This window comes from Scaptodrosophila lebanonensis, unplaced genomic scaffold, assembly GCF_003285725.1.
Source record: "Scaptodrosophila lebanonensis strain 11010-0011.00,11010-0021.00 unplaced genomic scaffold, SlebRS2 tig00000096-arrow-pilon, whole genome shotgun sequence".
Taxonomy (NCBI): Eukaryota; Metazoa; Arthropoda; class Insecta; order Diptera; family Drosophilidae; genus Scaptodrosophila; species Scaptodrosophila lebanonensis.
In genome coordinates, this window is record NW_022060567.1 from 4,586,507 (window position 1) to 4,598,969 (window position 12,463).

A 12,463-nucleotide genomic window follows, 5' to 3' on the forward strand; every position below is an offset into this window, starting at 1 on the left:
AAATAAAAGAAAATGTTCTGCTGTTGGTAATTTCTGTCTGCCTGTCTGTCTGTCTGTATGCTTTCCCGGCGCTTCGCTGTTCTTATGTACACACACACGTACTATTTGTATGAATGTGTGAGTAAATTCTTTTCTGTTTTGTCGGTAAATATTCAAAATGTTTGATAATGATGATGATGATGGTGATGGGAATGATGATATAATACGATATATTATGCTACTGCGCCGACCAAAAAACGCCACCCAATTCCGTAACTATGTAGGGGGCACTTAAACTTTCACATACACACACACACACACCTACACCTACGGGGAAACATGTGGTGTGCCACACGCAAGCGGCAACAACAGCGACACAGACACACAAACACACACACACACACACGCTAACTTTCTTTCATTTGGGCGCGCGCGCAAAGCTACGAAAAAGGTCGTTGAATGAGGTCAAGGTAGCTCGTACATCTGCGCTCTTTTGTGAGCGTGTGTGTGTGTGTGTGTATGTTTGTCATGTTTTTCCTTATTTTTCGCTAGATTTTTCCACTTCATTTATTGATTTCTTGTCAATTTATTTTTGCGTTACGCCCCGAACTAAGAGTCAAAGTTAAATAATTACGCGCCTACTTAGATCATCAAGGTGTAATATTTAGTTGCATGCTGGAAAGTAGGAAATACTCTTTTATTCGGGGTGTGCATAAAAAGCATGAAAAGTATGTACTTATTGTACAGGCACATAAGCAATAAACAAAACTAACTGAATGTATGTATGTTTGTTTGTATGCATGTATGCTTGTGTGAACAAATGCAACAACTTCGACCACAAAACTTAGCAACAAGTTGAACGACATAAGCATTTGGGGGCAACAACCAAACGAATCGAAAAACCAAACCAAAACCTCCCAATCTTGTCTACAAGTATAAGGTCCCTGTGTACGTACGATCAACGAACTTGGCCATACGTGTGCATGTATGTATATAGTAGGTATGTGTCTGCGTATATACATATGTACGTATACGTCGGTCAGTACGACCGATCAACTGTTTGAATTGTCGGTAAATATGGTTGGCAATTGATGTGACGTGCAGACGCATTCACACATAATAACATTTTACCATATGCCGCCCATCATACAGGTGCAATCGCTAATTTCAACTTGTGCTGATGAGCCGTCAAATGGCTTTGTGTTCGTAAGAAAACACTCTCTCCGAGCGCGGGAAAGGGTTGCGATTTAGTGACTTAGGTTTTTGTGATTGACTTAAGATGACTTAGGCTTTCGAACATTAATTGAGAAGTAACCATAAAATCAAATATAAGTACTGCCTTAAAGCTTCCAATATCTCACCTTCAAGTAAATAGTGTGGCATAATACAACCGTTATTTATAAAAATTCTGCTTATACCCGCCGATTCGGATGGAACATAACCAAATACCGAGGCATTATAGAATTCTTATAAAAGGTACTAGAGAATTCTCATAACAACCAAACTATGCTTCACATGTTCTGAGAGACTTCCTTTTGGTTCATAATGGTCATAATGCCCTTCGGGTTCGGACTATAAGATACATTATTATAGATAACAGAATCTAAAAATGAGTCTATCAGAAAATACGTTAAGACCAGTATTTGCATTTTGTTTAATAAATAACAATGCTTCTATGGGACTGTTCTTGTCCGACTGTGTGGGCACGCCTGTATACGCCTTAAAGTCGATAAATAAAGGATTGGCGAACTTTAATTGAAGGTATAGGAAATCTGAAAATTTCTCTGCGGCTCACTGTGGTTTTTATACACTGTACTCGGAGAATAAATAGTATATATACAAGTACTTTGTACAAATGTGACCCACACTATTTATTAAGACACTAAAAATCTTTATTTTTAAATTTAAAAAAACCTAAGTCGCCTTTAAAGTAATCACGGAGTGGTCCTTTCAGTTTATTATGTAAATATCAAGTAATTCACACTGAAATGAATCAGTCGATGCCAACAGCATCAGCAATGTCTCTACTAGTTTTAAAAAGACGATTTCGGAGCACCAATTTTTATACCCTGCACCCGTAGGGTAAAAAGGGTATATTAGGTTTGTGCAAAGTATGTAACATGCAGAAGGAAGCATCTCCGACCCCATAAAGTATATATATTCTGAATCAGCATGACGAAAGAAATCGATCTAGACATGTCCGTCCGTCTGTCCGTCCGTCTGGATGAACGCAAGGATCTCAGAAACTATAAAAGCTAAAATAACCAAAGTTGGCATCCAGATTCTCCTAGGTCCGAAAAAGGACGAGTTTATTTTATTTTTTGGAATTTTCCCCCCCTTTCCCCGCTACAGAATTTCGTCAATAGCGGCCACATTTCAATTTCTACCTAAATCAAACTTTGCACACATAATTTATACATATTTATCTACTGTTGTTTAAAATTTTATCCAATTCGGTCAATTCTGAGAAAAGTTATTAGCGAAACAAATTCTCTACAGTACAACCCCCACAAACTGCAGCAACAAGTTCGCTCTTCTTCTTCCTCTTTTTGCTGCTGCTATGGGCGCATATAACTCAGTGACGGAAGTTTACCTGGGTATAGGGTATTACACTGTCGGGCTTGCTCGACTGTAGCGTTCTCTCTTGTTTCATTTGCTTAACATGTTGCTCATCAGTTGATGGTCTGGGTCGTCTTGAATGCCGTTCATCTTCAACGCTTTCCCGGCACTCCTTGAGCATTTTATGCCATTTATAAACTTGTGTTTCTGACACTGACCTTTTTTCCGAAAGCATTCTGCACCTTCTGCAGAAACTCCATTCCTTACACAAAGTTGACCGAATTGCTTGGTTGAATAATTTCGAACATTGTAAAACTCGAATAAATCACTTTCAAATGTTCGTATCGAAACAGCTCCTGGATTTAAACGAACATTTCCGGGTCATATTTGTTAATCACTATTGCTTTATCTGCCTGAATGTACATTAAAGAATCTAATGTATGTAGACTCATTGCTTTCCTCGGCCTTGTATTTGGATCTGTTATAAGCGCGCATGTGTTCTCGACCGCAAAAAAAAGAAGCATACTTTTTTTTATTAATTATGTACTTTGGTCGTATCAATTGAAGTTTTATTTAAATAAAGCAACTTACCCAGGAGACTGGGGAAATCAGTTCACAGAAATTGAACTTACGAGGGGCATGTTCAATGTGTACACAAACGATAAATAAAAATATGATATCACGACAGCGACAACCACAACAAAATCAGCTGCCTACTATAGTATATGGACTATGCTTTAATTTTTTACATCGCATTTTCGTGATAACAACTTTATGGATTGTTTTGCAGAAGAAAAAAGCCAAAAACAAACAGAAAGAAATCAATACAAAGAAATAAAAGAAGTACCTGGTTTAGTAATTAATAGAATTAAGCACTTCATTTTTAACTAGTTTTTCTATTTTTTTCTTTTTTGCATAAACAACTTTTTATACCCTGTACCCGTAGGGTAAAAAGGGTATATTAGGTTTGTGCAAAGTATGTAACATGCAGAAGGAAGCATCTCCGACCCCATAAAGTATATATATTCTGAATCAGCATGACGAGAGAAATCGATCTAGACATGTCCGTCCGTCTGTCCGTCCGTCTGTCCGCCCGTCTGTCCGTCTGGATGAACGCGAGGATCTCAGAAACTATAAAAGCTAGAATAACCAAAGTTGGCATCCAGATTCTCCTAGGTCCGAGTAAGGACGAGTTTATTTTATTTTTTTTAATTTTCCCCCCCTTCCCCCGCTACAGAATTTCTTCAATAGCGTCCACATTTCAAATGCTACCTAAACCAAACTTTGCACACATAATTTATATATAATTGTCTATTGTTGTTTTAAATTTTATCCAATTCGGTCAATTCTGAGAAAAGTTATTAGCGAAACAAATTCTCTACAGTACAACCCCCACAAACTGCAGCAACAAGTTCGCTCTTCTTCTTCCTCTTTTTGCTGCTGCTATGGGCGCATATAACTCAGTGACGGAAGTTTACCTGGGTACAGGGTATTACACTGTCGGGCTTGCTCGACTGTAGCGTTCTCTCTTGTTTTAATTTAAGTACAAGTGCAATATTATAGAAACTGTACTGGCGTGACGGTTGCCGTAGAGAATAAGCATAGATTATAAAACCAGAGTTGAGCAGACCTAACTCTTATTTAAAAGAAAAAAAATCAACACAGCGCTTGGGCAGAGATTACATTTATGGCTATAACTTCCTTTTAAAATTTACCTATCTTGATGAAACATAATATGACGGCAGACCAAGAGTTACTGGAGGTGATTGTCGAATTTGAGTAATTACGGGAGTTATGGCAAATCAGGAATAGCGGGGGTGTAGGGAGTGCAATAGAAAACACCTGTACTTTCGCGGTCTTAGGACAATCTCCCAAGTTTCGTCATTCTAGCTCTTATACGCTCTGAGATCCATAAGGCCGGACAAACGCATACGCCTAAAACGACTGTCATGCGGGTGAAGAATAGAGATACTTTGTGGGATGTAGCATGCCCGATTCTGGGTGCTAATGAAGTTGAACGATTGATCATTAAACGTCGGGTTCATGGTATAAGAACCATTGCACTGTTTTGCAAAAATATAATTATGAGAGTAAACAACGGCCACAGTAGCCACACATTACATCAGTCATGGTCGTGCAATCACTGTGATGACCAAGCTAACGAAATTTATTCGACGCAGAAAGTAATGCGATTTATGCATCAGTTCCTCTTTTACATCTACAAGTATAGTATATATTTGAAATGCACTCACTTGGGTAACTAGCGACTCAGACACTTAGCGAACACGACTCATCCGTTAGAAAGTAACTCCAGAATGTAAGTACTTATCAAATTTTTTGTTATAGCTTTTTGGCAATGAAGAAAGCATTTCTGTACCCCAGTAAGTTTTAGAATCCAACAAGTCGAATAATGAACTATATAAAGAACCTCTAGACGAGTTGAGAAACTCAAATAGATTGCAAATCACAACATTTTGAATATCAATGCTGTATCGAAAGCATTTATTTACAATAAATATAGCAGTCAGATTGGATTATAAAATTATATCTAGGAGTTATCCCTTATATCGCATAGTACATAGATATCAAATTTCACAAATATGCGCCGAAAAGCTTAAGAGTGATATATTTTTGGGAATTGTATATAAGGATCTATATGTACACCTATCTTTCTAGCCTGACAATGATACAACAGTTTAAACAAATGTTTTAAAGTATTTTTTAACATAGTCTCTTATTAAGCCAACACACTTCCCCCAGTGTTGCTCCCACCTCTCCAATCCTCCTAAAAAGTATTCGCTGTCCTGCTCCTTAATTATACCATTATACTTCAGGAACAAAATCCCAATCAATAGATCAATAGAATCGTCTTCAAAAGAAGCCAAACTGCTGGAAAAGTGATGGCACCAGTTTCTTGGAGTTGTCGTCGTCGATTATTCCATATATCAGCAGTTGCCATGGTAATAATCTATAAATTGCGCTTCAGCAACCTCCTTACTTTCCAGATCCTAAGCTCTAAGTTGTTCAATATGGACCATTTGGTGAATTTTGGCGAAGTTTTCGGCAATGGTTACAGTTTTTGGGCGTTTCTGAGGTCTCCCATCTTCTAAGTTCGTACGCCCACGTTAATTTTCTATTTATAAGTAGTTTTTCTTTGGACTGAACTGGACTATGGATTGGATCCAGCCATTTAATATTAAACCCTACATCGCCAATGCACACGGCATTAATTTACAATGCCAGTTGGTATTGCATTTGGTGATAGGGACTCGCTGCTCGACCAGACACATGAAAATATACGATTTCAATAACAAAAGCAGACGCAACGTCAACCTGGAATCGATAAAGATGGCATCCAATTACGTGCAATTATAATATACTTATATACTATTTTTTTTTCTTTTTTAAATTTATATTTCTCTCAACCGAATTTAAACAAAAGAAATGTGTATAAACAAAAGCAGAATTATTTTTATTTTTGAGCTGTCGCTTCTACTCTTTGTTTATCGAATTCGCAGAATGTCAGTCAATAAAAAAAGTACAAACAACCTAAAAGTACTATAAATCATGCATATATCCGTACTCGAACTCGTACATACTCGTATGTGTAGAGTATGCAATAGCAAAATATAGCCAAGCTGATTCTGACGTTGATCGAACAATGCAATACGATAAATACATGGAAGTGTGACACAGCAGTCATCTATATTTACATATAAGTAGTACATACATACATACTTACATATATATGTATAGGTACACACATATACAAGTATACACACATACATGTTATGCGTACATGTACGGATGTATAGTTTTCAGTTTTAGTTTTCCTTCGCATCACAGCATTACAACGTTGCATTGTTTGTTGATACGAGCGGCTTATCTCTGATCCTCTGGTATATATGTACCTCTATACTACTTATTTGAAGGCATCTGTATCCAACCTAAGCCGTCTGATGACTTGCACATACCTAGGAGTATATAAGTACGTATATGTACTTGTACATATGTACAAGTATGTAAATGCGATAGGCAAAAATTTATTTTCTTCAATCATGACACAACTAAGCTTACTTTCGTACTTGTTTGTTTTATTCCCTTCTAAATTAAATTAAACCTGTGACAATAAGCAATTATATAGCTAGGCACTGTTTCATTTTTGTTTTCGCTGTCTGTCTTTATTCGTAATTGCGCGTTAATAACTGGTTTCTTTTGTTATTTGTTATTCATGTTTAATTATGCCTCATTAAACAAAAGGGAAAAACATAGCTCAAGTAAGCTATCAGGGTTTTCGATTTTAGGCGATTCGATTATTGATATGACTCCGGTATAACTTCCTGTAGAACTTGCTTTAGAAAAATAAAGCTAGGGAAATGTGAATACATCCAAGTTTTGTTTTTCTAGCTCTTAAATTTGTGAGATTTTAGCGTTTATACAGATGAATATGGCTATATAGACTTATCTTGTTATACTGATCAAGAATAGAGAGAGACATTCCTTGTGATGTTTGAATCAAATTATGTGATATCTTTTAAATACAACAAATACATATTTGGACAAATTTGGATTTTTTTTTTTTTTGACAATAAGCACAAAACTTCTCCATGCAGATCAGTTCTATCAGTGCTTTTTTGAGCAAAAACAGCTAAATTGCAAAAAAAAAAAATTAATCTAAAAAAAGCTAAATCCAAAAAAATAAATAAAATATTCCTTGTGGATTTCCAATAGAAGGTTAGTCACGGCTAGTGTCGCAGAAAGAAAGTGAGGCGATAGATCTGGTGTCAAGATAAATTTATACTCTCCTGGAACTCGACTGGGATTAAAATATGCGGCCTATATCTTCAACCGACAGTATTAGGCTTGCTGCTCTTTCCAGAGCCGCAGAATTCACTTTTCGAAAGCTGGATATTGGGGTAATTTAGTCAAAAGCATCCCTTGAGCGAATTGATTTTTATAATTATTTATGCGGGACATTTAAGAATGTGCCTTCGGCTTTTTCGAATGCATACTTTGAGCTAGAATAGCTCTTCTATGGACGATCAAAATCTTATATGTGTATGTATATTACTGTGGCTTGTCTGCAACGCCTCCTACCTTTTAGATGTTAATTGTTGTATTGTTTTGGGGGTCCATTGCGATTATAGAACGCCGGGTCAGTAACCGACCCCGTCATAAACGCGAAATGGCGCAAAGTTCAGCATGCAAACATAATTATACACATGTACAAGTATTAAACGCTTCTAAACAAAGAGTTAAAACAAATACATTCAGTAGGAGCCCAAACGATGCTCAGCTTAATTGCTAAATGTAAGCCAATCGACAAAGTGGAGGTGGGTGGACGGACTTGTACCTATGGATGGAGAGTCCGTGTCCGTGAGTTGGCTAAAGTCGAGAGTTGGCCAACACACACTCACTCGTTAAATGAGGGCCGTTGGCAAGTGGCAATTGCCAGCTGACCGGCATTTTGACGGTCAATGTACAATGGCAACATATATGTGTAGATATGTATGTATGTCTGAGTGCTCATACACACAGACACCAACATATACTTGAACATACATGTATGTGTGTAGTTGCCGCTATTTTTGACTTTTTACTGTACACTTTTTATGGCGTGCATTGTAATTAAAGCTGGTAAAAGGTTTTTGTTTTTAAGCTTTTCGGTTTAGATAGTAAAATCCAAACCACTTAACTGTACATATTTATAGGTCTCGCATGCTCTGCCCAGAGCACATAGTGCGAGTACATATGGGTATAGGTACATACTTGTACATACATATGTGGCCTAGCGTGTCGTCGTGATGATGATATAATGCCCGCTCGTCGTTTATGACCCAACATTAAAGCGGAGACCTAAATATGTGCTCGGTAATGAACAGAAAGAATAGAAAAGTTCAAATGCTTATAATGCCGTTAGTATGGGAGATGATCCAAAAGTTCGGAATTGTAGAAATGCGTAGTACACAAAGCGGCATTAACTCGTTTTCGGTCCATGTACAAGGCATTCTGCAAATGGTGGGGAAACCTTATACAGAGGGGAGAGATCTAGAATAAAAATGTAATTTAAGCCAATTTACAATGAACTCATTATTAAATAGCTGAAGCCAACTTACCTGACCGCGAAAGTGTTTAAATAATTATCAAACAATCAGAATACATTTTAAATAAATTGAATTATATAGTATTAAATTAAATCATTTACATTATATCAAAATGTTATAGCTTTTAAACATAAATGCGTTCTTAAATTGCTTTAAAACAGAGACTGTAATCATTAAAGTGTTTTATAAAAATGGCAACAATGATTATTTTTGGATTTACTTTACAAATTGACCAATAATCATTTTTTTAAGCAAAAAAAATTAATAAAACTCCTAAATTAATGATTATTTTTTGAGTATTATTTTTGGGTCAAAATTAAAACTCAAGTATGGCGACAGATTTCACATTTTTCTACAAATATGCATACATTTTTGGATCTGAAAGGTAGCTGAGTTCTAAAGTTCAGAAAATTCGGATGCCTAATATACTAATAATACATACTTGTACTAATACTTTCTTATTTTCAACACCTGCAAAGCACGTTTGTCTTAGTTTTCAACATGTTTACTTTTTTAGGTCTGAGAGGATAGCAATACAAAATAGTCGCGAAATAGTCGTTTCCCTTCTTTTATGACTTAACTATACATAATATATCATTATATTTTCTGCATATTTATAAAGTAGTACTTGGAAACTATACTTTAAAGCAGCTTCACATCAAAATCCAGATGGAGTTCTACCAATGTAAATGCTTTTGTAATAATTAATATCTTTGACAGTTGCAATTGGAAAATAACCTTCCGTGTAAATGCGGGCTAAAAAAAATGAATTTTGTTGTCATCTGTGAAGGTCGCACTTTTCTCTTCTTGAGATTTGCTTTGATGGAATTGTTAAAATAAATATTTTCTTATGCGATTGTCTTTATAGAAGGAATCTAAGACAAAATATAGTCGTTAAAATTTCGGTAACCTAACAGAAACTGCCAATACGTTGAAAAGTTCTCTGTCTTAAAAATTGTAAACTTTCAGTTTTACAGAACAACAATTTGCGACAACAATTATTATTAACAATTATATTATAATTATATTTAATTTTTTTCAATATTGAAAATGCTGCAGCTTACAACATTTTCAATCATACTCATAATTAAATGCAGTAGTTCATCATCGTGACACGATAAACTTATTTTACATTTGAATAATTATTTTGAAAGTGTGATTCAATATTAATATATGCTTAAAATTGGCTGACAATGGCAACGTTTGTCGGTGCATTCGTCGCCATATCGACTGCAGTCCATGTTGATATGAATCGGTCTTTATTTAAAGCGACTACTTTGTTGTAATACTTAATCGAAATTCTAATATTCTTAGCACATTTCGTTCGATGGCAATCGGCTCGAACTTGTTACATACATATATATGTACATAAGTAGAATTACTCATAAATAATTGCAAGCAATTGGTGTAACTAATACTCCTACATTTTTGTTATCTATTGCAGGCCTGCAGCAGCAAAAACAATGCACAAAAAACAGTCAATAGCAACAGATGTGATAGCAACGCTTCAACTATGCAACTAGAATTCAGTGCAAAGATGCGAAGACAACGTACCGCAATGCAGCGCACAGGGACAACATTAGCAGCGACAGATGCAACAACAATAGCAACAATGAAACCAGTAACAGCAACAACTGCAACAACAAAGTCATGGCTACGAAATCTTTTGCAATGCACCTAGGAAATTTGAAGAAACTGAGAACAAGCCAAAGAGAAGCAGCTGTTGTGCCTACGTTGGCCAATTGAATTGTTAGTGGTGTGCGACAGCAACAGCAACAGTAGCAGCAACAACAACAACAAAAACAACGGGTGCTAAATGAAACTGAAAGCAAAGTCAAATATTACGCATTGGAGAGAGATCCGTTAACTTTCTGTTGAAGAGAGTTTCGCATGCAGATTCAACTGCTACACCACGCACGAGCTAATCAAATGAGGGTGCAACAATACCGCCAGCAACAGCAACAACAGCAGGTTCACCACCTAAACAAATCCACCAACCACTAATAGCAACATAAAAATAACAACAACAAAAGCAACAAAAGAAGAAAGAAAAAACCACCGATTTAAGCAGACAGACCGGACGACCATAAAAACAATATCAATAGTAACAAAAACAGAAACGCCACCAACATTATTTACAACAACAACTAAATATTAGCAAAATGTTACAAAACTCGAATGCAGCAGCAACAGCATCGGCATCGGCAGCAACAACAACGACAACAACAGCAGCAACAGCAGCAGCAGCAGCAGCGGCCGCAAACAATGCAGCGATCGCTGCATCATCCATACAGCCAAAGTTGGTTGTCATACGAAGGCGACCGAATCAGGGTTTCGGCTTTACGCTGCGCCATTTTATAGCCTATCCACCGGAAGATGATGTCGCCAGCTGGCCACAGGTAAGTGAACAAGAGCGCCACATGCGAGAGAGAGAGAGAGAGAGTGAGAGAATAACAGTAAATTTTAATGTTGTTCCGTTCCATTTTACCATCATCGTCATCGGCATCGTCATTGTGAGGAACATTAACACCTGTGTATGTATGTATGTACGTACGTACGTACGAGTATGTATGTATGTGCTATATATATTCATATAATTAGTCATCGCCTGTGCTTTGCCACTTTTGCTCTTAATGCCATTGCCTCAATGCTTCGCTGGCTGCCGCCAGTGCTCGCTTTTGCCCCATTGCCACATAGCTATTGCTGTTGCCATTGCGCGGTTCTCATTGCCGTTACGTGAACCACTGCGCACGCGCGCCGCCTGCGCCAAACTCGAATCAGGCATCGGCAGCGGCAGCGGCTTGCCGGGCTTATTTAAATTGGTGCTTGCTTTCTTTTTGTCTAAAGTATTATGAAGAGTATAGCCGAATTATTTTCTTAGCATGTTTGTAAAGCGCATACATACAAGTCCTGTTCAAAAGAAAAGGTGAATTTTGATTTATTTTGAAAAGTATTTATTTATTCATCAATATCCATTTTGTCCCCTTCAAAGTAATCCCCCTCAGATATGATGCACTCTTGCCACCGCTTCTTTCAATCATCGAAGCACTTCTGAAATGCGCTTTTTGCGCGTTCTTCGACATTATGACATTACTTGTATCATCAATTGTGGCAAAACGCTTTCCTTTCATTGATGTCTTCAGTTTTGGGAAAAGGAAAAAGTCGCAGGGAGCCCTAAGTGGCATGGCATAAATGCATTACATCTGAGGAGGATTGCTTTGAAGGGGACAAGAGATTCATCTTGAAAGATAAATGCTTTTCAAAGGAATTCAAAATTCACATTTTCTTTAGAACAGGCCACGCAAACGTTCCATAATTTCCTTGTAGTATTCCTTATTCACCGATCTATTGGCAATAACTCATGATGTACCGCGCATTGTAATCGAAGAAGATGTGAGTGAGCAAAACCTTCACCTTTTTTCACGTTGTGTGCAGGCAGACGGACATCGCCAATGGGATTCGTATTGCCACCTACTTACTAAATAACGTGTGGTAAACCACTTGGGCGTTACAAACTAACCAAAAACAAAAATGTTTCATTTGTGTCTATATTGTTGAGCGAATTAAAGTAAAATACAATTGATAATGTTTTATAATTTGAGTTATACTCGATATCAATTAATTCAATCTTATCTGCTATCGGCAACTATCGATTTTTGATCACTGCTGATTATTAGTCCCTATACTTAGCTATTCGATGCTTAATTATTAGCTGTCAGTGATTACTGGGTGTTCCTACTGTTATGCAAATAAGGACATTCCTAAAGTATGTATTTTTATGTGAAATGTGCATTTTAAGAATAGTAGTACTTGTAGTTATC

General features: G+C 36.8%; 1 protein-coding gene across 2 annotated transcripts in view; it reads left to right on the top strand.

Moving 5' to 3' along the window:
• The window catches only part of LOC115627703 (rho GTPase-activating protein 21), a 69,441-nt gene that overhangs the window by 18,070 nt on the left and 38,908 nt on the right, over nt 1-12,463 (top strand). For both annotated transcript variants that reach the window (XM_030523446.1, XM_030523447.1), the window contains exon 3: nt 10,087-11,041. In XM_030523446.1, the coding sequence (XP_030379306.1) occupies nt 10,805-11,041 (237 nt within the window). In that variant the 5' untranslated portion in view covers nt 10,087-10,804. The remainder of the gene's footprint in view (nt 1-10,086; nt 11,042-12,463) is intronic.